General features: G+C 51.0%; 10 protein-coding genes across 10 annotated transcripts; 3 read left to right on the top strand and 7 right to left on the bottom strand.

Moving 5' to 3' along the window:
* Positions 1-568: 568 nt before the first annotated feature.
* On the bottom strand, positions 569-2,124 carry MGYG_00238 (mannan endo-1,6-alpha-mannosidase DCW1; the record flags this gene model as incomplete). Its single annotated transcript, XM_003176099.1, has 3 exons — positions 569-1,138; positions 1,232-1,935; positions 2,019-2,124. 3 exons carry the CDS (start codon positions 2,122-2,124, stop codon positions 569-571), a joined length of 1,380 nt encoding a protein of 459 aa, XP_003176147.1.
* Positions 2,125-3,213: 1,089 nt separating this feature from the next.
* Positions 3,214-5,785, bottom strand: MGYG_00239 (Rad21/Rec8 N terminal domain-containing protein; the record flags this gene model as incomplete). Its single annotated transcript, XM_003176100.1, has 7 exons — positions 3,214-3,993; positions 4,057-4,668; positions 4,731-5,208; positions 5,270-5,404; positions 5,472-5,612; positions 5,669-5,705; positions 5,767-5,785. 7 exons carry the CDS (start codon positions 5,783-5,785, stop codon positions 3,214-3,216), a joined length of 2,202 nt encoding a protein of 733 aa, XP_003176148.1.
* Positions 5,786-6,478: 693 nt separating this feature from the next.
* Positions 6,479-9,280, bottom strand: MGYG_00240 (Arg-6; the record flags this gene model as incomplete). Its single annotated transcript, XM_003176101.1, has 3 exons — positions 6,479-6,543; positions 6,602-6,842; positions 6,908-9,280. The coding sequence occupies 3 exons, from the start codon at positions 9,278-9,280 to the stop codon at positions 6,479-6,481; spliced, it is 2,679 nt and encodes an 892-aa protein (XP_003176149.1).
* Positions 9,281-10,322: 1,042 nt separating this feature from the next.
* Positions 10,323-10,822, bottom strand: MGYG_00241 (synaptobrevin; the record flags this gene model as incomplete). The annotated part of the gene is made up of 3 exons (XM_003176102.1): positions 10,323-10,345; positions 10,406-10,637; positions 10,718-10,822. The coding sequence occupies 3 exons, from the start codon at positions 10,820-10,822 to the stop codon at positions 10,323-10,325; spliced, it is 360 nt and encodes a 119-aa protein (XP_003176150.1).
* A 303-nt stretch (positions 10,823-11,125) lies between these two features.
* On the bottom strand, positions 11,126-11,661 carry MGYG_08886 (hypothetical protein; the record flags this gene model as incomplete). The annotated part of the gene is made up of 3 exons (XM_003176103.1): positions 11,126-11,298; positions 11,370-11,569; positions 11,657-11,661. 3 exons carry the CDS (start codon positions 11,659-11,661, stop codon positions 11,126-11,128), a joined length of 378 nt encoding a protein of 125 aa, XP_003176151.1.
* Positions 11,593-12,566, top strand: MGYG_00242 (hypothetical protein; the record flags this gene model as incomplete). Its single annotated transcript, XM_003176104.1, has 2 exons — positions 11,593-11,596; positions 12,247-12,566. The coding sequence occupies 2 exons, from the start codon at positions 11,593-11,595 to the stop codon at positions 12,564-12,566; spliced, it is 324 nt and encodes a 107-aa protein (XP_003176152.1).
* Positions 12,567-16,975: 4,409 nt separating this feature from the next.
* MGYG_00243 (SKT5) lies at positions 16,976-20,093 on the top strand (the record flags this gene model as incomplete). Its single annotated transcript, XM_003176105.1, has 3 exons — positions 16,976-17,384; positions 17,466-19,916; positions 19,969-20,093. 3 exons carry the CDS (start codon positions 16,976-16,978, stop codon positions 20,091-20,093), a joined length of 2,985 nt encoding a protein of 994 aa, XP_003176153.1.
* A 788-nt stretch (positions 20,094-20,881) lies between these two features.
* Positions 20,882-21,385, bottom strand: MGYG_00244 (NADH-ubiquinone oxidoreductase 1 subunit; the record flags this gene model as incomplete). Its single annotated transcript, XM_003176106.1, has 4 exons — positions 20,882-20,952; positions 21,012-21,044; positions 21,112-21,218; positions 21,300-21,385. The coding sequence occupies 4 exons, from the start codon at positions 21,383-21,385 to the stop codon at positions 20,882-20,884; spliced, it is 297 nt and encodes a 98-aa protein (XP_003176154.1).
* Positions 21,386-21,810: 425 nt separating this feature from the next.
* On the top strand, positions 21,811-22,571 carry MGYG_00245 (hypothetical protein; the record flags this gene model as incomplete). The annotated part of the gene is made up of 4 exons (XM_003176107.1): positions 21,811-21,998; positions 22,078-22,093; positions 22,193-22,329; positions 22,391-22,571. The coding sequence occupies 4 exons, from the start codon at positions 21,811-21,813 to the stop codon at positions 22,569-22,571; spliced, it is 522 nt and encodes a 173-aa protein (XP_003176155.1).
* Positions 22,572-23,134: 563 nt separating this feature from the next.
* On the bottom strand, positions 23,135-23,653 carry MGYG_00246 (hypothetical protein; the record flags this gene model as incomplete). Its single annotated transcript, XM_003176108.1, has 2 exons — positions 23,135-23,485; positions 23,558-23,653. The coding sequence occupies 2 exons, from the start codon at positions 23,651-23,653 to the stop codon at positions 23,135-23,137; spliced, it is 447 nt and encodes a 148-aa protein (XP_003176156.1).
* Between the last annotated feature and the right edge of the window lie 112 nt (positions 23,654-23,765).

The raw sequence follows: 23,765 nt of genomic DNA on the forward strand, positions 1-23,765 counted from the left end.
CAGCCAGAGAAGTGAAGCGTAAGCGTAACTTTAATAACTAATATTTACTATTTGCAAAGCGGTTGGGCCCAGGGCGTATTTGTTGTAAGCGACACAGAGGAAATAGCAAAAAAGGGAGGAATGGAACAAAGAAAAGCAAAGCAAAGCAATAAGCATCTTCAAGGGAAACAAGGTCATGAATATTGCCTAAGACGCGCAGCCACGCCTCTACACTCCGATTCTCCTTTAAAAGCAGCGATGGGTAAGGAAATGGGTGGGAAGAAGGGAAAGGAATGGGAAAGTGATAATATAAGATAGAGAAAACAGGATAGGGAATACAGGTGAGACGCAATAGGGTTACAAGTATGACGTGTGCATGCGTATGTATTTAGTTGCAGCAGAGAGATGAAAAGAAAAAAAAAACAGAAGAAAGTAGAGTGTCGATGATGAAAGCAGATGGTTATTGGGTTGGCTGGGATGAAACATCAGACCACCAGGTAAAATGCATACATATATGTGAACTAGAAAGGAAAGGAGGAAGAAAAAGAAAATACTGAACAGAGGGAGACCGGGGGAGGAGGAAATTGGTTTATGATACCATCCACCATACGCCTCCTGCAATTCCCAGGAGGATGAGAGTGGTCAGGATACCGGCACCTGCTCTGTCTCCGGAATTGATTTCGGATGGCTGCTTCATGGTGGTACCTTGGCCGATACCAGCATCGGGGTCACCTTCACTTATACCTGTCTTGCTGTTTGCGGGACCAGTGCTCTGCTTATTTTTCCAAAGGTTGGCCTGGAAGACTTCCAGAGCACACATCTGTTCGCCAACTCCGGTCTTGGAGGTGCCCCAGTCCGCTCCCTTGTTCCAGTAGAGACCACAGGCGTTGTTTGGGCCGTTGCACTGAAGGGCTGCTGCCTTTGCGGATGCCTTGATTAGGGGATTAAGAATATCCACGGTGTAGGGAGCAACAAGCATGGTTGCGGCCATCCAGCGGCTCATGTATGCCTTGAATGAACGCTGATCATTGTTGCAGTTTCCTTGGGCTTCGCAAGCGACTTCGATCATGACGCCCATGGGCTCTTTCTGGGAGAAGAAAACCTTAGCTCCCTCGATGAGGCCGTCCAGACGCTTTTTCCATTTGGCGTCTCCATTAGTCTATATGCGGACATACATGTGTTAGCAGCTCACTGGTAAGATATGTATTAAAATGCATGGATGTGTTCTTTTAGGGGGGGAGAGAGAACTTACGTGGTTGTACATGTGAGCAGCGCCGAGGAGCAAGATACCATTGTTGTAGGTCCACTGAATATGGTTGATTCCGGAGCAGTTATCGGCAGAATCGGTTCCATCGAAGATCTGGTATGTTGGGCTGATAAGTTTGACAGCGGTCATCCATTCCCATGAGGTCTCAGCCCAGTTGGAATAGGTCTCGTTGCCAGTATATCTCGCCAGACGTGCAGCCATGTGGAAGAAAGCACCGTTGGAAATCGCGTTCTTGTAGTGGTAACCATTGTTGAGCGTAAAGATCTGCCATCGTAAACCTCCGCCACAGGTGTCATTGTCCCAGCGGGCTGCTTGACGGTTGAAGACCGCCTGGACGAGGTACAGCCACTGCGGCTTGTCCGGCGGCGGGTTGGGGAACTTGTTCTCGGCGGCACTCATTGCACTCATCGCCCAGAAGGCCTGGTCATCGTTACCAAGACTGCGGCTTTGGTTGCGAGGTTCGTAGTTGACTTCCGTTCCGACCTGGTGAAGCATCGCCTGCATTGTGATCTTGTTGTAGGAGTCGTCGCCGGTATAGTACCAGTAGTCTATGAGGGCGCCAAACATCGCGCCAGCTTCCCACCAGTAGTAAGGGTCTGGCAGGTTACCGGGAACATCTCCAGTGTGGTTTCCGGTGTAGTAGGATACCATGCCATAGGCGGCCTGGCTGGCGGCTTTCTTGATGGAATCTATTCCCCACGGCAAAACAAGCATACGTTAGCGACTTAATACGACAGCAACAGCAATGTTTTTGACGCTGGCGAGTCCTTACTATCATCGCCTAGATTCAGTTCGATCGATGCCAGGGCCACCTGGGCCCCCAGCAACGGCGTCAGGAGGGACATCCATGACTTGGGAGATCGATAAGAGGATAGCATTGTCGTGATGAGCGAGAAAGGCGAAGTAGAATATAAAAGAAGAAAAGAAAAAAAGCGACAGGCGAGCAGGAAAAGGTGACGTATAGCCCGGCAACGGTGGTGAAAATAAAACGAGAGACTGTGAATAGAGAACTCGATTCAACAAGCAGTCAGCGAGCGTAGCATGCGGTCCAGGTAACTTCCGTACTGGCCCTTCAGGTCATCTGAGCGGCGGAAGTGAGATAGATATTGGACGGGGTGGTTCCTGTCGACTCGTGAGACGCTAGAGAGGTCGGCCTCGACGGAAGCGACGTGTAAACGGATAGGGCTCGTGGCAGCAGAGTGGCTCCTGGGAGTCGTTGCAGAGAAACAGAGCAGCAGCAGAGTGTGTGTATGTATGTTCCTTTGCAGCAGCGGCGGCGGTGGTTAAGAGTGAATTGAGATCCAAGGGACGCGGCGCCTCTGGACGGTCGGGCGGTGGTGGATCTTCTTCTCGGCTCCCTTTGGCTTCCTTTTGGGGTGGAACTTCGCAGCGAGCGTTTTTCCTGCCCTTAAGCTGACGACGATGACGCCAAGCTCGGCTGGCCGCTAACTAAGCAGGGCGGAGGGCGCAGGCTGGCCGTAGGGGAAAGTAGACGGAGGATAGAAGGATAGGAGATAGGTGGAAGAGCGAGCGACGGGTGCAGGTAGATTCACTGCTGCTGCTGCGGTGGTTGGGAGGAAAAGTCGCTTCTCGAGGCGCCCCTGGTCAGCGTCAGCGTCAGCAGCAGAAGAAGAAGAAGACGAAGAAGAAGCAAAAGAAAAAGATGAAGGTTTGTTTCAGGCTGGTGTCTCTGCCAAGGCTGGTGGCAGTGCATGGAAGATGACAGCGTCATGCAGTTAGTCTTAGGTACAAGGACGGAGCAGGTACTTGCATATCAAATCAGGGACAGGGACAGGCAGGGACATAAGTAACTACGGCGATAAGGGTAGATATAAGATGTATATCCGGTGCAACATAGCATAAGAAACAGCATGAGAAACGAGAAGAGCGAGAAGAAAGAGATCGCATGGCCAGGTACTCCGGATGAAATACCTAGCTAGGATGCATGTGAGAGCCGCTTGTGTTTATCATCCAAGCATTAGGATGATGTCCCCTGTATCTTGAACACTCCTTGGTTTATTGGCAACATCCTGCCGGACTCTCAGGGCTCCATTTGTTGCGAGGGTCAGGACGTGCAGCAGTGCCTGCGTCGCGACGATGCGGGAGCTCGACCTGGGCGGGAGAAGCGAGGTGAACGATACCGATACCCCTGAGTGGCTTCCTCCGACCGCCCGATCCTCCTTCTCTTCTTCCTTCTTCTGCTCCTTCTCCTCGATGCGGGCCTGCAGGTACTCGTAGAAGTTGACGGTTTCCTGGTCGAGGCTGCTGCTGCTTCTTAGCCATTTAGGTCCCTGGATACCCCTTCTTTCATCATCATCATCATTAGCATTATCATGGCCGAGGGGTTGTTCCCCCGGTTGGCCGTCTCCTTCGTCATCGCCATAGTGAGCCGCATCGATGCCGCTGAAGGTGTCGATGTCTAGGTCCATCTCCTGGTCACTTGGCAGTAGCTGGAGGTTGCCCCGACCAGCCAGTGGACTTGCACTTGTCAGACGTCCTCGTCGATGGGCGGCAACGGCTGCTGCTGCGTTGGAGGCAGACGGCATCCCATCCGGTCCAGGGCTCACTACAGAACGGGGCCCACCAATGCTTGAGAACACACCTCCACCCGCAAAGATCTGGCGAGAGTACACCGATGAAGCCCGGGCAGAGCTCTTGCTCTTGATGGACGCAGTGATGTTCCATGGCATGTTGGACAGGTCGTCGTCCCGAAGAGACGAAGGTGCCTGCCGGCCAACCTCGATATCCTATGTCGAACATGTTTGTTAACTTGACGCACAAAGATTATCAATATAACTTCAAGGACATACCTCGACTACAAGACCGAGACCCTCCTCCACGTCAACAGCCTCGCCTAGGCCAATTTCAGGCTCGTCGTCCTTGTCCTCCTCCCTGATACGAGCTCTCTTACCCACAGATGCATCGGCGTCCTCCTTTTCGTCGTGGTTCCTCTTTCTACGTTTCTCTCTGCAAGGAGCCCCGGTAAGGGACGCGAGAAGCTGGTCTCCGGAGAACGCAGCAAGTGGATGTAACACTGCTCCGGAACCCAGACCAACACCTACAGCTCCAATTCCTGAGCCAAGAACCCAGAAGGCCGCATTCTTTTTGGCAATGGTGACAAGTCTATTGTGGACCTTGCTTCTAGCGGCAGCAGCCATGTTTTCCGCATACTCTGAATTCCACTGTGCTAGGTCGGAGTTTCTCAGCTCCGCGGGCTCGTCCACACCAAACATCCTGGTGAGCTTCTTTCTTCTAAAATGTGTCTTTACTACTTCTCCGGTCTCCGAGGAGATCTCAGGAACGTTGGAGTAATCTGGATCAGTCACTTGGCCTCGTGGTTGCGTCCCGTCAGATACAAGCAGGCTTCCGGCCATTTCGTCCTGACCGGCATCTATATCATCCATCACAATGTCTCCATCGGGCTATACCAGCATATTAGCAGCCTTGCACTATCAAACAAAAGAAAAACTTAGTGTTGACTCACTTGATGTTCTCCGGTGAGCAAGCCAACTCCGGTGTTTCTCATAGTGCTTAGGCGGTCATCTCTCACTTGGACTTCACTTTCCCTTGGCTCTGCAGTTTTCTTTGGAAATAGCTCGATGATGTTACCGTCACCATCGAACTCAAAGTCCGGCTGTAGCAGAATACCGGCCTCGTCTCCAAAGTAGGCTGGCAGCTCTACTTGAGGCTCCTTCCTCGCACTGCTCATTTCACTGATATATCCAAGGGCATCCCCGGTGTGGAAACCACCGATATCCGAAGATGAGAGATTCAGCTGCAGTTCCCCAGCGGCTGACTTGTTGGAGGCAGTTGATTTTGGCACGTAGCTTGATACCAGGCTGGACTTGCGGGGTGACACCCAATCCAGCCCTATATCTAGTGTTGATAGGTCAACGTTTAACCCGGGAAGCATAAGCTCAGGAATAAATGTTGGATCATGCGGAAGCATGATTTGATCAGGTCTAGAGTTGTCAATCAACATTTCCATAGTGTTGAGGATATCATGTTAAAAAGAATACTTACCTGGCCTTTCCTGCATCAGGATCCAAACTAGCACTGTGGATGACTTTCAACATAGTCCTCATCCTATCCCGCGTGGCTTCTGCGTCCAGAAGTGCATATCCGCACTGCTGATGGTACACTTTCGATACCCCATATCTGTCATCCCCAGTTAGCTATATATGTATATACCCCGCCAAACCAATCCAATATGAGAAATACTTACAGGAGGTTCCCCTGCAGTCTCAATGCCATGGGAGCATCTGGGCGGATAATCATATCACACGCCTTAGGCACGTCTACTTCTAGTATTGCCTTCCTGTTCACCTTCCGAGTAGTTGACTTTGCTCCGAGAGTTGCAACCAGCCTATAAACCCTTTGTAAGACAAGTCTATGCTCGATCTATACGTATAACCAACTCACCACACCGTGGCAACGCCATGCTCACGCGAGGTGAGGACTATGGTAGGAAACGAGTTAGCAGTTGGTCTATTCTAACGTTATACTGGTGAAGTACTTACTTTCGTGGCTGTAGAACATGACGTCTACCTCCTAGATGTCCCTGAACCGGCGTTCTCCTGGCTATGGTCTTGGATGAAGATGATGACTCTCTTGAAGGAAGAAATTGACATGAAGTCGACAAGGGAAAAGGAGAAGAAGAAGAAGAAGAAGAAGAAGAGAAAGACGCGTCGTCCGCATCGGGAAGTGAGGGCAAGACAGCGGAAGGCGGAGAGTCACGAGTTCATGGGACGGCGGCAGAATCATGATTCGATATAAAGACGGATATCTAAGGAGTATAAAGATGTAGATAAAGAGAAAGGATAGAAAGAAGATAGATGAATATAACTATAGCATAGGGAGAGACAAGATGTTGATGGAGAAACCGAATAGATTGAATAAATTGACAGCAGGATTCTATCAGTACAAGCCAGAAAAGCTAGCAGCAAGCAAGCACCATCTTCATATCATACCTTACACAACACAGATAGACAGACAGACAGACCGACAGGTAGCGAGTAAAAATAAAAAGAGAGAGGGAAGGCATTTGGCACCAACTACATAGTAGAGAAAAGGGAAGGGAAAGGTGTAAACAGAGTCTATGGCTGGAACTGTAACCGTAACCGTAACTGATACTGAAATTGAAACTAGAACAACAATAGGACAGGGTAGGATAGGGTCTAGATGGCTTTTAGGTGAAGGTTGGATCGAAGAGGATAGAGGGTTGGTGGTTGGTTAACTGCTCGTGTCCAGGGGTATGCCTTCGTACTCTGAGTATCCTAGAGCGAGGTTCATGTTCTCTATAAGACGGTTAGACATAGCTACTCAAGTAAAATAATGCCAGGGGATTAGACGTACGTAGACATTGAGTTGCAGCGCCCTTGAGGAGGTTGTCGATGGTAGCGCAGACAATGACTCGCTTCCCGCTTGAATGGACGGCAAAACCACCGACTTCGATACCATGGCGGCCAGAGATGTTTTTGACCAGCGGCGCCTCGCCTACGACCTTGACGAGTTTCTCACCTGCGTAGCGATCCTGGTATAAGTTGCGGATGTCACGGGACGCCATGGCCTCTTTCAGAGGGATGTTGATGGTGTGCTGGGGATACGTTAGATAAAACCTTAGAATAAACGAGGTAGGTAGGTAGTTAGATTTGAACATACGTGAATGCCCTGGAACCAAACGGCAACATGAGGAATAAAAGCAACTTCAGCACCGAGCTGAGACCCGATTTCCTTCTCGTGGATGTGATCCGTAAGACTATAGGGAACGATATTGTTGGTCAAATAGTTCACATCGTTCTTTAGACTGGGCTTTGTTCCTGCGCCGGAGTAGCCCGATACACCGAATACGGTAGGCTGGCCGCCGAGGTACGGTACCAAGGGGGCGATACCGACTTGTGCGGCGGTAGCGTAGCATCCAGGGTTAGAGATACGCGTTGCCTTTGCGATGGCAGAGCGGTTAATTAGCTCTGGGAGACCGTAGGTCCAGGAACTATCAAACCTATAGTCTGCGCTGAGGTCAACGATGACGGCTTTCTCCTTGTCGACGGAGTCAACGGCGTCAACGAACGGTTTGCATACACCGTTCGGCATGGCCATGACCCAGCAGTCGACGTCGCCTTGTTCAGCCATGCGCTTGACGTCCTCCGGGCTGAGGTTTTCGTAGATGATTTCGCGCTTGCTGTAGCCCTGTAGTGGTTTTCCGGCCAGTTCACGGGATGAGACGTGTGCTAGGTCTAGGTGCGGGTGGGCGCTGAGGAGGCTGATCAGAGCCTGTCCAGTGTATCCGCGAGCACCGATCAGGGCGACCTTGGACGGCTTGGTGTTGGATGCATTTTTCTTGCCCAGGGGCGGGTTTGGGTTGGTCTGGGTGGTGTATGATCGTTTGGAGGAGAGGCTGGAGCGGGTATATGGTTGCTGCTGTCTGAAAGACCGGAGAGCAGAGGCAGTGCTGGCTGTTGAGAATGCTCGTTTCTGCTGTAGGGGCGTGGAAGCTGAAGGGTTGCTCTTCGTGGAGGAGCCCATGCTGAGATTGCCGAGCATGTCACGACCATTCTTGCTGAACTCGACGACAAGGTTCTTGACCTCGTCTGGCTCCTGGACACCAGACCAGAAAAGCACCTCGCCATCCCGACACAGGCTACCGTCAGCCTTGTCAAAGAACCAAGACAAGTTCTCGTCGTCTTCCTTGACGGTCCAAGTGAGCTTTGGGAAGTCCTTTTGGATGCTGGTGAAGACGTTGTCAGCAACGTGAGTTAGCCACCCGGTCTTGGTGATGGACATGGTAGCCAGGTGAGCGAGCGTAGAACCGGGCTTGGGAGGCATAACAATAGCCAATGCCTCCAGGGGCTCGTCCGAGTAAGCCTTGATCTCCTTGCCCCTGAGCGAATCAACGTATCTGTCGACGGTAGCCCTGGCATCCAATGCCTCCTTACCACGGACAAGAGCGTTCTTCAGAGCCTCGACGTCCTCGAACTCGTCGATGCTGTTCTTCGTGCGCACCTTGTTGCCTCGTCTGATCAGGGTTCCGGCACCGGTATCGGTGAAGAGCTCCTTCTGCAAGTCCGCAGGGTGGATGATGGCCACACTCGAGGTCCGGGGCAGGTCCATGAGCAGCTCCTTCATCTCCTTGATCTTGAGACGGGTGCCGTGGCGAACCCACCACTGCTTCATGAGATGGTCGTACTCTTCGTCCAGGTTGATAGCCGAGATCTTCTCTCCCGTATCTCCGTTGAACAGACCGCCCTTCTCAGCTAGGTAGACTATCTTGAGCGGCTGAAGTTCCCTGGCAAGCTCACCGGCAGCAACATCCGCATTGACGTTGAGGACTTGTCCCTCGGGCGTCTCGGCCATAGAAGTCAGGATGGGTAGACATCCGGCTTCAATTGCGGCCTCGATGGGTTTCTTGTTGACTCCATTGATCTTGCCGACAAGGTTATACTTGTCTTTGTCCAGGTAGTCTGCCGAGAAGACACCCGTCGTCAACGGCCTAGCTCTGACGCCCAACCGCTCGAGCTCCTCGACAAGCTTGAGGTTCTCTTCCATGAAGAGCGACCTAGCCAGGGCGAGCGTCTTGCCGTCCGTGACTCGAATGCCGTCTTCAAACTGCGGCTCCACGCCGGCGTCCTCCAGCATCTTGTTCAGCTGGGGTCCGGCCCCATGCACCACGATCGGGTATAGGCCAACATGGTTGAGGAAGGCGAGGGCCGAGGAGAGCGTCTGCAGGTGTTCTGTTATGATGGCTCCGCCGACCTTGATGACTGCGAACTGCTGCGAGGAGACGGAGGTGAAGTGGGAGAGGTACTGCTGGACCTCGCGCTTGGAGCCGATGTTGCTGAGCAGCTGGACGACGGTCGAGCGGGTCGAGAGGTGAGGCTGGTAGCGAGACGAGGTGTAGCTGCGTCTCTGTCTGTGGTATACAGCTGTCCATGAAGCTGGTGAAGCTGCCGCGAGTCGACCAGGACACCCCAGTCCGGTGGATCGAGCTGCCACTGCCAGGCGGCCCGCGGCTCTGCGCGCAAGAAGGCTCGACATGCCAGCAGTTCCTCTCTTCTCTTCGCTACTTGCTTGCACGAGAGCAAAAGTGCAGTCAATGGTCAATGGTCAATGGTCTGTCTGTCTGTCTGACTGTCTCGTAAAGTCGCAGCTATTTATTACTCACTCGGCAAGAAAGTCGAGCACAAAAAAGGTGGTGGACTCTTTTCTTTTTCTCTAACTAACTAGCAAGCAACTTTAGCTGCGCTTTCCACCGATCTCGGCTTTCTTCTTGCATCCTCGACTTGGTCAGAACTGGCCTTGCATTAGGTGGTTAAGGTGGCTGCAGTTGGGCCATAGACAGCTGCAGCTTTGTCTCTGCTCTACCCTGGCTGCTGCTGCTGCTTCTTCTTCTTCCCGTCTACTGCAGAGCTCACCCTTGTCTTTCGCTGCCCTGGTCGACCCACTGCCCCAGGTTGCTTTTTATATAGAGGTGCTGCAGCCTTAGGGATATTATTACATAGAAAAAGAAGCAGAGGAAAAAGGAAGACCGCATACAGAGCCATTGGAGGAGTCGCTAGTTTAACACATTAAGGGAGTTCGTTGGCCAAAAAAGAAGACGAAAAGGACGAAAGAGGAAGACGGAGAAGAAGAAGAAGAAGAAGAACCCTCTATTACCCTTGGTTCCCGTCCCTAACTAAAGCAGAAGCGACTCCGGTTGAGATGGTTCGTTTTTGGCATTCAGAGGGAGAAGTTTCAAAGAGTCATTGGTATTAAAACAGATCACAAAGGAAAAGACAAACAGAAAGATAAAACACACGAAACAAAATACAAAAAAAAAAGGAAAAGGTCATCGAGCAAAAAGTACCCAGAGGGGAGGACACTCGTGTTCATCCGAGTAGGCCAGGCATCAGCATCAGAATCAGTATCAGAATACACACACACGGGGTCATGGATTTCGCATAGTTGAGGAGGGGGAGACAGGCTAAATAGGAGATTCATGAGGCGGACGAGAGAGCCTTCGCTTGTTCGGTGGAAGGGGGTATTGGCGAAGGGAGAGTCAGTCGGATTGAGAGGATGGTATGCTATATGGACGTATAGATCACTTGTTCTTCGATGCGACGACTACAAGTTGTTAGTCTGGATACATATGTACAAATAAGAAAGAGAAGAGGAGGGACGTACCGGCAGGGACTATGATGATGACGAGCAGGACGATGATGCCGACGATCAGCCATATGCGCATCTTGACGTCCTTCCACCACATCTGCTTCCTGACGCGGTTGGCTCCCCGGCGGAAGCCCTGGGCAGAGACGGCGAGGTTGTCTGTCTTGTCCTGCAGAGAGTCCAGGTGCTCGCCTCGCTGCGAGACCTTGTTGATGTTCTCTCGCATCACATCAACCGTGTCGTCGATTTGCTACAGAGGTCCAAGTCAGTACATAGCTATCTTGAATATACATATATAAACCTGAAACGGGTGCGAAAGAGGAGACGTACGGCCTGCAGCGCTGCTGTCCGCTGGTTCCCTGAGGGCGGCCCATCCTGGCCAGGCTTCGACTGAGATGGAATGTAAGGGTCGTAGGGCTGCTCGCGGTCGGCCATGGCAACGGCGTGTGTATGTGTCTTGTATGGAAGGAAATGAGGTAGCAGATAGCAGGTGGACGGAAGAGAGGAGCCTGCGGGTTGTTCTGTAGTCGGTCGTTGGCAGCAGGCAAGACGGGGGACTAACTATCTATCTGCGACCAGGGACAGACAGACGACGACGGGCGCTGGCAAGCGACGGGAGTGGCGAGGCAGAAGGGGAGGCCGCGGGTGCGCAAGACGTCGAGGCAGTGCAGTTGGACAGACAGACAGGCAGCAGTATAGCAGAGCAGCAGTAGAGCAGCAGTCGACCTTCAGCTTCTTCTACTTCTTCTCTTCCTCTTCTTCTGTTGTATCTTCTGCTTCTTCTTCTTCTTCTTCTTCTTGTTCTTGTCTTGCTTGTTTGTCTTTCTGTTTCTGCGTCGACTTGCGTTTTCTGGCTTTTAGAGTACGTAAGCAGGTCTTGGCGATGCTCCTTTCATTAAAGGCACGTGATGCTAAAGATGAGTAAGAGATAAGTAAGCAGGGGTTAAAGTGGGCGGCCGTTGGGCGCGTGTCTCGGATATACGATTCGCCGCCTTCGCCAACCGCTTTTGCAGGTTCCGAGGTCCACCTTGCCCAGGGGATAAATAGGTAGACGTGTCTTGAAAGCCATCATCATCTATCCATTTTACGTCTAAGGAGAGTTTATCTCCCTTTCCTCCTTCGAGCCCTCGAGAGGCTATGAGCCCGGGTTTGGCGTTTTTGTTGACACTGCATATACGACTCCTACACCAATTACAGACGCCACAATGAGTACACAGGTCTAGCCGCCGGTAACGCCTCGCTGCCAATTCCAACAAGACATCAGCTTACCTCATTCCTGACAAATAAGGTCGACATGTCAATTACCAAGCGGCTAAACGAAAATTCCAACTGGTACGATGGTATCTCTTGCTCTTGATCTCTGGTCAAGCCCTACTACGCAGGCCTTTCTGGCCCGATAGGGCAGAAGATGATCAAATACCGAGTTTCGATTGGTCGATAATTAATACCAGATACCACGAAATTACAGCCACTAGGAGGCATTCCAGTGTTAAACGACCTGCGCGATAGAGCTTCGTGAGGTCTTCGACTTGTTAGACCTCTCTCGGCTACGTCTCCAACCGGAGGAGTGGCGGCAAATCGAGTACCTCTTTGAACTACTCCGTACTTGCCCCATTTTATGCTTCAACTTAAATGTTTCCAAGGCGGCAGACCCCTCGGTAAATCTCATATATGACATTTATGAGTACTTGTTCGACCATTTGGACTCCTCTTCTAGCAAGCTCCAACAAAAACGCCTTTGCTGGAAGGTCAATCTTCTGCTCAAAAAGATACCAACCGTTGGAGAATGCACGTAAAAAGGACCCTCCGAACACAGAGATTAGGCTGTCTAATTGACGGCTCGATAACACACCTACCAGAGCGCAGAGAAGACCAGGAACGTTACGAAGTGGCAGATGCCTACATTGCCCAATGGATTGCGCAGCAGATAAGTTACGACCTCTACGAACGTGTAGAGAACACCAACCTTCCAATGGACGCAGCATATGACCTATTTCACCTCTATTGGACAAGTACTTCTGAAGACCTCGCCTGTCGACACCAGGATGCACTGGAAATCATGGGATACGCTGAAAAGAGCGGACTTTGGAACCATTCCCTCAATTCGTCGATGGACTTACAAAGTCCTACCGAGACCTCACCCGAACGGGATATCCAGTTCCTCCCGTCGAAGCATTAAACCGCCTCATCGAAGCTATATAGGCAAACGATGTGTCAAATGTACGTAGCTTAGTCATCTTCTATCCGTATCTCCGGTCATCACCAATTCATACGGTTACAACGCTTTACTACGCTCTAACCAATCATTTTACACCCCTGCTGCTGTCATTTGACACGATGTCACTAACAGCCGCCTTGTCTCTGAGGAACCCTCTGCAAAATGCCTTACATAACTCCTAGAGCCTAATGTGGCTAACTCTTGTTGGTCCTTTCTCCCTGTTTTTATATAGGCCTCCTCGTGGTCATTGACTGCATAGGAGTATAATGAAGAATAATAATAATCGAAAGCCTAGATAACACAAACCTCTGAGAGTTAGAGTTAGAGACAGGAAAGAGAAATAGTGAAGAGAAATAGTGAAGAGAAATAGTGAAGAGAGACAGTGAGGAGATAGTACAAAGGGATAGTGTGAAGAAGGTGGTGAAGACAGACTGTGAAGTTAGAGGCAGTGAAGAGATGTGGTGAAGAGACACGGTGAAGACTGCGAGGGGAGCCAGATACGGGCAGGCAGTGAAGGAGGAGACAGTGAAGGAGGCCTGGGGAGAGGAATATATAAACCCCCTTCTTCTCCCTCTTCCTGAATTTCTCTTCTTCTTCTTTCTTCTCCATCAGCATCCGCCCTCATCTTCCTCCTCTACCTCCTTCTTTTATCCTCCTTCTTTATCTCTATCCTCGCTCTCCTAGTGGGTATCCCAACATGCACAGCATTTTACAAGATTTATAATATACCCTTATATCACTAGTATTACCTGCTTTTACCACCACGATTGCTTTGCTTCTTATTTATTAGTTGCCTACCTTTACTTGGTATAAGAAGGGAGTCGTACTTCCTGCAAAGGAGCCCCTCTTCCTTTCGGCACAACTAACTGATTAATACTATAAAGGGCCAAGTTGGATAATAACAGATATACATACCTATATATATCTAGTTATATGCCTGAACCTACATTACGCATGTAACTCTATTGTGCTCCTTGAACCTGCGAATAATACAAACACACTATTACAAGCTATTGGCAGGATTCACAGACTCAGCCAAAAGGATTGCCAGCGAGTGCTTATCCTTAGCAACCCGCCCTCCTTTGATAGATGGTTCGAAGGAAATTGCGCAAAGAAATTCGTCAAGCAATTGGTCACAGACCATTTATTTCGGTTTGATGGTTTTCTTCCCCATCTAGAGAGCACAGTCAACGGCTTCTTCGACGACTGTGTTTTTGATAATAAAAAAGTCGCCTATGAACAAGGAGCTAAAGAAGAACTTATTTAACATAGCAACCTGGCTTTTCTACCTTGCAGACAATATGTATGGAGAGAGATACTTACATACCCTCGCGATACGACGGCACGAGCGGTCATTCTCTAGATATCTAGAGCGAGCCAGCTTCCCAACCCATATTCAAGGGTGGGAAACTGGCTCTTGTCCGAGTTAGCGATCTGACTGCTGTGGCCTGGTTAGAAGTCACATTTTGTGGCAGTCAGCGGGCTGCAGTGCGAAACAGGAGTGCGCATACCTACCTGACCTTATGGCTGATACTGTGGTGACTTACTCCTTTCACCCAAGCACCGAAACAGAAGCAATAGCAGCAGCAAGAGACTGAGTCTGAATATGACGACGACAAATATTATTCGTCAGACGTTGAGGTTGACAATGGCGATATCATGCGAGGCAGTGGGTGGTTAACCACTTTAGCATCCCGTGGGAGAAGTAGGCTGCGGTGTGGCACAAAGCGCAAAACAGGCTGGCACTTTTGGTAACTGGAATCCAGGTCGATAACTACAAAGAGGGATATCAGACACATGAGAATCTCTTTCTTTGCCCTGTTGATTGGGCTTCCGGAAGGAACACCACATGGATACATCACAGATGGAAAAGGCAAGCTTCCATGACATCTCTCAGACACCCAGTACAGAATATGGTGTCTGCTCAAGGACAACAAAAAAGCCACGGTGGACGTGGAGGTTGTCAGGTCATATCCCGCAAGGAGCACCCATAGCTACGTTGTTGCCAGTGTCTTGGATTACCAGCACTCTCCAGCAAGTTACAAGATTATACAATGATTAGGATGGATATCTCATTCGTTTATATGCCATCGCCTTACAACGACACGGTCACCACTACACCTGCGGGGTGTGGCCGCCTGCAGGGTAAAACCTGAGGGTGGCCCTCCTCCGGTGTGACACCTGCAGAGAATCGTCGAGGGTTGTATGCAACAACAACAACAACGTTATCAACAGACATATGGAAAACGGACGGCATAAGGCTCGGCGGTTTTACCTGGTGATCACGATATACACCGTCACCGTTTCTGTCCCTGACTGCCCCTTACCTTGACCAGCAGCTTACTAGCTGCTTCCCAAGTGTAGGCCATCTGATAGTTGGCCTCTATGGTCAAGACGGGTCTTCTAGGTAGTTATTGCAGTCATGTCAACAATACCGAAAACACCAAGGCGCCACCGATGACCTTGAACAGCGCATTCGCGTTAATTAATTATCTATACATTCACCCCTGTTGCTTGCTAGTTCACTAGCTGGGGCAACTGACTGTAGGCAGGAAGAGTTATTTTTGACATTTTGGCCTTTTACTGATACTCAAAGTGGAGGATATCATATCGTTCTGCCTGCTCCAGGGCAATCCAGCTCTCACAGAACACATGGATGGCTCAACATGCTATGTTAACAAGCCGGCTCTTCTGCAGAACCGTACAAATGATGTGGACATGGGGGATGAACACATTGCACGACAACAATTTCACCTTGCGGGTATCTATACAACCCTTTCATGATTGAACGATCGATCTTTGGAATGATAAGTCCACGGTATGGATGTCCAAGGTGATCGGATCCCAGTGTATACATGTATATAGCTATCAATTACATGACTGCTTTACCCTGTTACATCTTTCTCTTTCTCTTCCCCTTTCTTTTATAGATACCTAAGTACTCCGTATATCGTAAGTGACTCGCTTCTGCTCGCCAACGGCTGGACTTCAGACTCCGGCCAGACCGGGTCGTTCGTATCGCCACTGCTCCCTCTTTTAACGCCCGGCTTTATATATAGTTCGTCTAGCTGTCTGTCCAACGGTGGTTGACATGACATGATCGTCTCGTTGGCTGGGGCCGTCAGGGGCAGCCTTGGGCGATACGAGCAGAGACGGAGACTCCAAGCGGTGCCTGGCAGGACGAGAACCTAAGCTGCCGTTAGCGAGCCTATCACCGTCGATATCGGGCAGAGTTAAGCCTCTCAAGGTGCAAAGGAGAGGGACAGACTTGGGGTTGTACAGGCTGTAGAAGTGGTAGAAGTTGTACAGCGCGAGTCTTCTTCCAGGGGCTCGTCGTCGCACTGCAGGCTTCATCTCAGATTTATATCTATCTCTGTCTCTGTCTGTCTTCTGCTGTAACTGTGGATGCCAGGAGTAAATAGATCAGCAGCCCTAAGCGCGCATCTCAAGCAGCCGAAGCAGCGGAAGAAGCAAAAAATAAGGGTCGCCTCCTGCTCGTCCTCCTGCTGTGTCGGAAGTTCCTCTCGGGGTGGGCTCTTCTTCTTTCTCATAGCCGGCATCCATAGCTATAACTGACGGACTGGCGCCTCGCTCTCTATCTCCAACATCCAACATCTACAACATCTGCCTCTTTGCTCTCTCTGTCTCTCTCTGCCAGGCTGGTCCAGCAAGACGTCGGCTGGCTCCGCTGCAAAGCCGCTCGCACTAACTAGTTCACTGCCTGCAAGGGTTGTCGCGTGGTCGCTTTTTGCTTCTTCTTCTTCGTCTTCGTCGCTGAACGGACGGACAGACAGACAGACAGAGAGCATCTATCCTCGACAGCGCCAGCGACATCCTCGCCCGTCCGTCCCCTGTTGGTCTCAGGCCTGACACTTAATTTATATTAACGGCCGGCTCGGCGCTTTCGCACTATCGATTTCCTGCATCTCACCCTGTTCCCCTTTTCCCTTGCGCTCGCTCGCAGTTCGCTCCTCGTCTTCTTCTGTGCTGGACTCCGGGCGCCCCTCGATACTCCGTACAGTTAAATAACCATCTCGCAGACCAGGGAAGAAGACGACACGGATACAGAGCACACGACTGGCAGATGGTGGCCCGGTGATATTTATATATACCTGCTCCTGCGCTTGCCGTCGAGAGAGACGGAGAAATCTATCTGTGTCTCTCTCTGGCGGGGCCGGCGCATCGCCCTTTGATCGCTGATAATAACTAGCGACGATCGAGATCGGGAGATCGAGAGATAAGACGTTGGGAGCCGCATTGGAACCACCAAGAGGAGGACGGGCTGGCTAGTGACGACTTGGCTGGTTACTATCACAATAATCCCGTTGCTCAGGAGAAGAAGAACAACAGCTAGTTGCATAGTCGACGGCATGGCCTACCACCAGGCTCGTCCGCCGCCTCGTCGTGGGCCGCCGCCAGGACCGGGACCGCAGTACGGCGGCAGCAGGCCTCCACAGCAACAGTACTACAACTACAACCACAGCTACCAGCAGCAGCAGCAGTACCAGCAGCCGCCGCCAGACAGACGGCCTGCCTACGGTGGTCCTCCTGGTCCTCCTGGTCCTGATCGCCGGCAGATGAGCTATGACGACGGCTACTCGGGGGGTCAGCAGGATCCCTATGGCCGCGGTGGTCGGGCGATGTACGACGATGGCCGTATGATGGCCCCGAGCAGCAGCGCCGGCAGCAGACCACCTCCACAGCCTCAGGGCTATAGAGGACAGCCACCGAACGGACATCACCAGCCGCCTCCTGTCCGTCAATACACTGCCACTCCTCGTAAGTTTTACATTCCAACAGTTACAGACATGTTCGGAGCATAGATAGTTATAAGTTATAGTTGTACTGACTGTGCTATAGACATCCCCGAAAAATCCCCAGAGCTGAAGAGCTCCTTTGACAACCCGTTTCCTACATTCCCTCCCAAGAAGCGCGGTAACTCGATGGATGGCCTGCAGAAGAAGATGAGCGCTGTCGAGCTCAACAAGGCCCCAAATCGCGCAGAACCCCCTATTACTCGACCGCATACTTCAAACTCCAACCGCCCGCCTCCCTCGACCTACCACTCTGAGCCCCTTCCAGCAATGAATCCTCGTCAGCTGCCAAGTGGGAATCAGCCCATCCAGCGCAAAGCTGTAGCTCCTCTGACTGTTGAAACAAACCATCCCGCTCCTCCCCGGCAGGATCCTCGAACTGCTCCGCCTACTCGAAGTGCTACCATGCCTGTCAGCGTGCCCGCCCCAATGTCAGCAGCACCAGCACCAGCAGCAATGGGGATGCAACAGAAACCCCTTTACCCTGGCAAACGCGCCTGGCAGGACCCCGGCCTTAGCCCTCCGCCTCTAAGCCCTGCTCTACACCCACCACATCATCACCCCGACACATACCCGGTTTCATCTAGGCCGGGAACTGCTGCTGGTGTAAAACCGGAGCTAGTCCACCCGAAGCACGCCGCCGCCGAGCTCGAACCTCAGGTTGCTGACAAAGTAGACTGCGCTGCTGAAGACGAACTCAATTACTTAAATGAGGATCTGCTTAACGACTACTATGATAACACCGACGCCAATAACAACACCAGCAACGGCAACCACAACAACAACAACGACAATAATAATGAACCGGACATGCCCAACTTTGGTGCCATGTCTGATGACAACGCTTCCTCGTCGCATGCGGAGACTCTGATACCGTTCGAGAAGCCTAGGCAAGATCTTCCGTCGTCTTCGTCCTCCATGTCGGGGCCACAGCCTACCTATGCGGCCTACAAGCCGTCGGGAAGCATGCATTCTTCTCCCGACCGACAGGGCCCTCCGAGCGGCCTTCCAAGCCATCTCATGCATGAGCGCGCTCCGTCTCCGGCGTACAGTCACCAGGGTGGCTATGGCGGCCAGCCCAGCAATGGATACTATGGCAGACCAGATGCTCGAGCCATGACTCCTGTGCAACGTGGCGGCTACGGTGGCCCTGGTGGTCGAGGAGGATACCCTCCGCAGCACCAACCACCCCAGCAGTACCATCAATATGGACCTGAGAATGGTGGCAGGGGTCCCTATGATGGCAGGCAGGCTTATCCGCCGCGGGATATGGGCTATGGCGACGACCAGTACGGCGGCTACCAGGGCCAAGGACCAGACAACCACCTGCACCACGCTCCTCCCGCTCCCTTCCGCCCAGGCCTTGACCAAGGACCCAAACCCACCCCCGTCAGGCAGTACACTAGCACTCCACAACCACCACCTCCATCGCAACCTGGCCAAGCTTCTTCTGCATCCTACGGCGCCAATACCCGCCGTTCATCCCAACCAATAACCCTCGGCGAGCTCCACGCGATCCAGCAAGCCGCACGAAGCAACCCAGGAGACCACGCCCAGCAGCTTCTTTTCGTCAAGAAGCTCGTTGAAGCTTCAGTCCACCTAATCGACGAGAACGGCCGCACCGACGCAAAAACCAAGGCTAAGAACCGCGAACGATACATCATGGAAGCCTATAAAACTGCTAAAAAACTTGTCAGCGCAGGATATCCGCCCGCAATGTTCTACATGGCCGACTGCTACGGCTCCGGCCAGCTCGGACTAGAAGTCAGCCCCAAGGAGGCCTTTAGCTTGTACCAGTCTGCAGCCAAAATGGGCCATGCTGAATCCGCCTACCGTCTCGCCGTGTGCTGCGAAATGGGCCAGGAAGGAGGCGGAGGTACTCGGCGTGATCCCATGAAAGCAGTACAATGGTACAGACGTGCTGCTGCCCTAGGCGACCCTCCAGCAATGTACAAGATGGGCATGATCCTTCTCAAGGGTTTGCTCGGCCAACCCAAAAACCCACGCGAAGCACTCTCCTGGCTGAAGCGTGCTGCCGAGCGCGCAGACGAAGATAACCCCCACGCCCTACATGAATTGGCCCTGCTCTACGAAAACCCTCAAGGCAACGACTCCGTCATCCGCGACGAGAACTACGCCTGCGAACTGCTCCACCAAGCAGGTGAATTGGGCTATAAATTCTCCCAGCACCGTCTCGGTGCTGCATACGAGTACGGCCTCGTTGGCTGCCCCGTCGACCCGCGACAGAGTATATACTGGTACACACAAGCCGCGGCGCAGGGCGAGCATCAGAGTGAACTCTCCCTCAGCGGGTGGTACTTGACCGGTGCCGAAGGGATACTGCAGCAGAGCGACACAGAAGCGTATCTGTGGGCTCGTAAGGCTGCCATGGCCGGCCTTGCAAAGGCAGAGTATGCCATGGGCTACTTCACCGAAGTTGGCATTGGTGTTCCTTCGAACTTAGATGATGCAAAGCGATGGTACTGGAAAGCATCCTGTAAGTCTTTTCCTTCCTACTTATTATATCATCCCTGCTAACACCCGCCTAGCGCAAAATTTCATGAAAGCCAGAGAACGGCTGGAAGATCTTCGACGAGGCGGAGCAAGAATGCAAAAGACCCGCGTGTCCAGATCCGCCGTCAATAAAAACGAAGGCGACTGCATTGTAATGTAATTATTTCTCTTCTCCCTTTGCTTGCTCCTTTGAGATATCCACTTCCCTTCATCTTGCATGTATGTATCTTGTTTCTGCACAATGCTTTCTCCCTAGACTTGACTCTGCATGCCTCGCTTGGATAAAACCTCCCGATTGATGAGCATTTCGTTAATGTACCAACCTATTGCATCGCTTTGCTTACATGCCCGGATGCTCGTCTGCTTATATTGTCTCTTCTTTCACTTCTATATTCATGTCCGCCCACCACCCCCTGGTGGGGATTAATCATTTACTTTCCCTTCACCCTTGCACATAACCATTATACGCCTTTGCGATTTCTTTATTTCCTTTCTCTCTTCTTTTCTAATGTCTTTGCTTTCCCGCCTTTCATGACCCTTGGTATAAATTCATGATTGTGTACTCTATCATATCCCCCCTTTTTTGGTCATTTGGACTCCATTCGTGAGCGTTGGATTAAATTGCTTTAAGTAGGGGGTCTGGATAGGAAAGTATTTAATGCTATTATCATTTCCGAGTATCTTGCAAGCAGTCGTGTGTATATACTTAGATATAGGCATAATACCATATGTAAACAGCGGATGACTTGGCTACTTTTTGAATACTTCTCCCTTCGCAGAGAAGTAAATGCACTGGTTGGCCACGTAATCGAATATGTGTGCTGATATATGCAAGCGGAATAATACTGTATTATTCCATGTCTATTCCTTCACGCTGGTATAGGTACAGTACATAGGTTCAAGAAATAACGGAAAGCAGTTTCGGTTCGTAAGAGAAATAGTGTACAATCACGATTGCTGAGGCAGTCCTTCCTTCACAAGGGTAGTAACCTTCTGCTCTATCTCCTTATCGCTCAAGCCTGATATACTCGTTAGTTCAACCAAGCCCACGCAAAAGCTATATATCGAAATAACATACCCAAGAGAGTTTCCTGCTTCTCCTTTCCGAATTCTATATCCATAACGTATTAGCTGTATCCCACACCCGCGCATTATATCTTCGACCGCATGGGACGTACCGTATCTGGCAAATACCCGTGGCTCGACATCAAGTGCCTCCCGTATCAATATCGGTACAGATGGATTGTTCTTCTTCATGGTGGGGTATGCTCGTTTAAGAAACGCTCTGCAGAACATACACCTATCAGCGGACCGAAACCTCATGGCCAACTTCTTCAATGGGCGTAGATATAGCGCTGTTTCTTACCTGGTGGCATCGCCGTGTGCAGAGGAGTGGCAGAAGAGGAACCGGAGCTCCTTGAGGCCGGTGGTGAAGGCGTATCGGGAGGCCATTGTGCTAGGTATATAGACAATCCTCCGCTCGTTCAAAAGGGCCCGGTTCGTCTCAGATGGATGTGTGAAGGCCTCAATTGAGCGTATCAACTTGCCGTCGCCGTCTTTTTGTTGCTTCGTTTTCGATGTTTCGACGTCCAAAAGTCGCAAAGTGGTAGCCACGTGACTCGGATGATGACTCAGTTATTATGTCATCAAATAGCCTGCGGAAACCGGAGAAGGAGTGAAAGATCGCGGCAGACGAAGAAAGACGCAGACGACGAGGAAGACGACGAGGATTTGGACTTCGGGGCTCTTTTCTTTCTTTCGGCTGTGTATTATATCTCGTTTGCCTAGGGCTGTTCGGTTGTCCTGAGGCCGTTTGTTTCTCGTGTCTATCTATCCTCTCCGCCCATATTCGCTCCGAGCCGGTAGCTACAGTCAACATGTCTTCGAAGATCGGATTGCGTTTCTTCCAGAACTCCAGGGCGGCCTTTCAGAATGCCACTGCTCGTTTCCGAGCACAGGCTCTCCGGGCCCGACGATTCCAGAGCACTGAAGCCGGTGCGGCCCAGCAGAGCTTCCTGCAGCGATCATGGAACAGCCCCATCGGAATCAAGACCGTCCATTTCTGGTATGTCATTGGATACATATATACAACTATATTCGCTTACTTGAAGCACGTCGCTAATTTCTATTGTTGTTATCGATAGGGCTCCTGTTATGAAGGTTCGTTAAACAGCCGCAATTGTCAAACGCGACTCTACACTGCTTTGATACCAGGAACAAAATGGCAGCATTGATGCTAACTAGTGGTTCACTCTATAGTGGATTCTTGTTTTGGCCGGTCTCTCTGACATGGCTCGACCCGCCGAGAAGCTTTCTCTGACCCAAAACGCTGCTCTGATGGCAACCGGAGCAATTTGGACTAGATGGTGTCTTATCATCAAACCCAGAAACGTCCTGTAAGCATTTGTTTTTCAAAACTTACATTATCAAAGCTACTGCTAACATGCTGAAATGTAGCCTTGCAACTGTTAACTTCTTCGTTGGCTGTGTTGGCCTCACACAAGTTACCCGTATCTTCATGTATAGGCGGTCTCTGGACGGCTCTGCTAAGGAAGCAGTCAAGGACTTGGCCCATGAGGCAACAGACTCTGCCAAAGCCGCTGTCCACAAAGCAGAGGAAGTTGTGAAAAGGAAGTAAAACAAACACTAGATGGACCTGACTGGATGGCTGCTAACTAGACTTTGTCATTCTCTTTGCAAAGTTTGGCAATGCCTCCTGATTTATTTACATTGCCATGCATCCCTGTGCTCTTCTTGTTCTTCTTTATTTCATTGGGTGCATATTATGTCATATAGTTTCTCCTTTATACACAGGTTTGTTCTCCAACAGTTGGCATTTGATGTTGACCTTATGTATGCTGAATACTAAAACGTTTAATTCTTTGAACTCGAGGACTTTCTTTGACATATATAGAGAGGAGGGCATGACTGCAATGACATTTATCTAAAAGGTATAAACAGTGAAAGTATCAAATAGTAAACAATAGGTAAAAGGATGTATATAGCCAAACGGGGTAAGGGGGAAAACGTGTAGAAGGAATATATATACCAGCAAAGGAACACAAACAAAAACATCACAACTCCAGCCTAAAGACCAAGATTAGTACATATAAACCACCAAGTATAGCATGTATAAAACGCAAAATAAACAAAAAAGAGATATCTGCCGGGTTTCATTATCTTCTCTTTTTCATGACTTCATCAGTGTTTATGCTTCATTCCCGAGGTCAGCACTGGAGACGCGAGCACCCGCTCCCAGTCGTGCAGCATCTCTGTATTCACAGTCGACAACCTGACCTCGCCTCCGGTTCTGGCAATCATCTCGTCTTCATACGCGGATATCGAGGTGGCTTGGGACGAGAGGCCAGATACCGCGTCGGTGACGGCGTTTACAAGCTTCGCAGCGTCGGTGACAGAGTGGTTGAGCCCCTGACCGCGCTGGTAGGTCATGGCATGAGCAGCATCGCCAGCGAGAGTCACTCTGCCGCCATGGTTGTTCCAGTAATGGCCCTCCGAGCCTGGGTCGAAGTCAGTCAGACCCATATACCACACCTGGTGGTCGTCTGCTATCCATTCAAACGCGCTCTTCCAGGGGTCACAGAAGTCTTTGGCGAAGGACTTGACCTGGTCAAGACGCTGCTTGTTGGACCAGGGAGGACGGTCCGGTCTTGGTTCTTCCAGGCTGTATTTCCATGAGATATAGGAAGAAGAATGGTCCATGTTTTCGGGGTCTGTCTGGATCCTCGGGCGTCGTGGCATGCCGGAAGAACGAGAAAGTAGCCCTGACGGGAATGGATGCCGGGCGGAGATAGAGAGGGTGGAAAGCTGCGGA

Source organism: Nannizzia gypsea, genomic scaffold, assembly GCF_000150975.2.
Source record: "Nannizzia gypsea CBS 118893 supercont1.1 genomic scaffold, whole genome shotgun sequence".
Lineage (NCBI taxonomy): Eukaryota > Fungi > Ascomycota > Eurotiomycetes > Onygenales > Arthrodermataceae > Nannizzia > Nannizzia gypsea.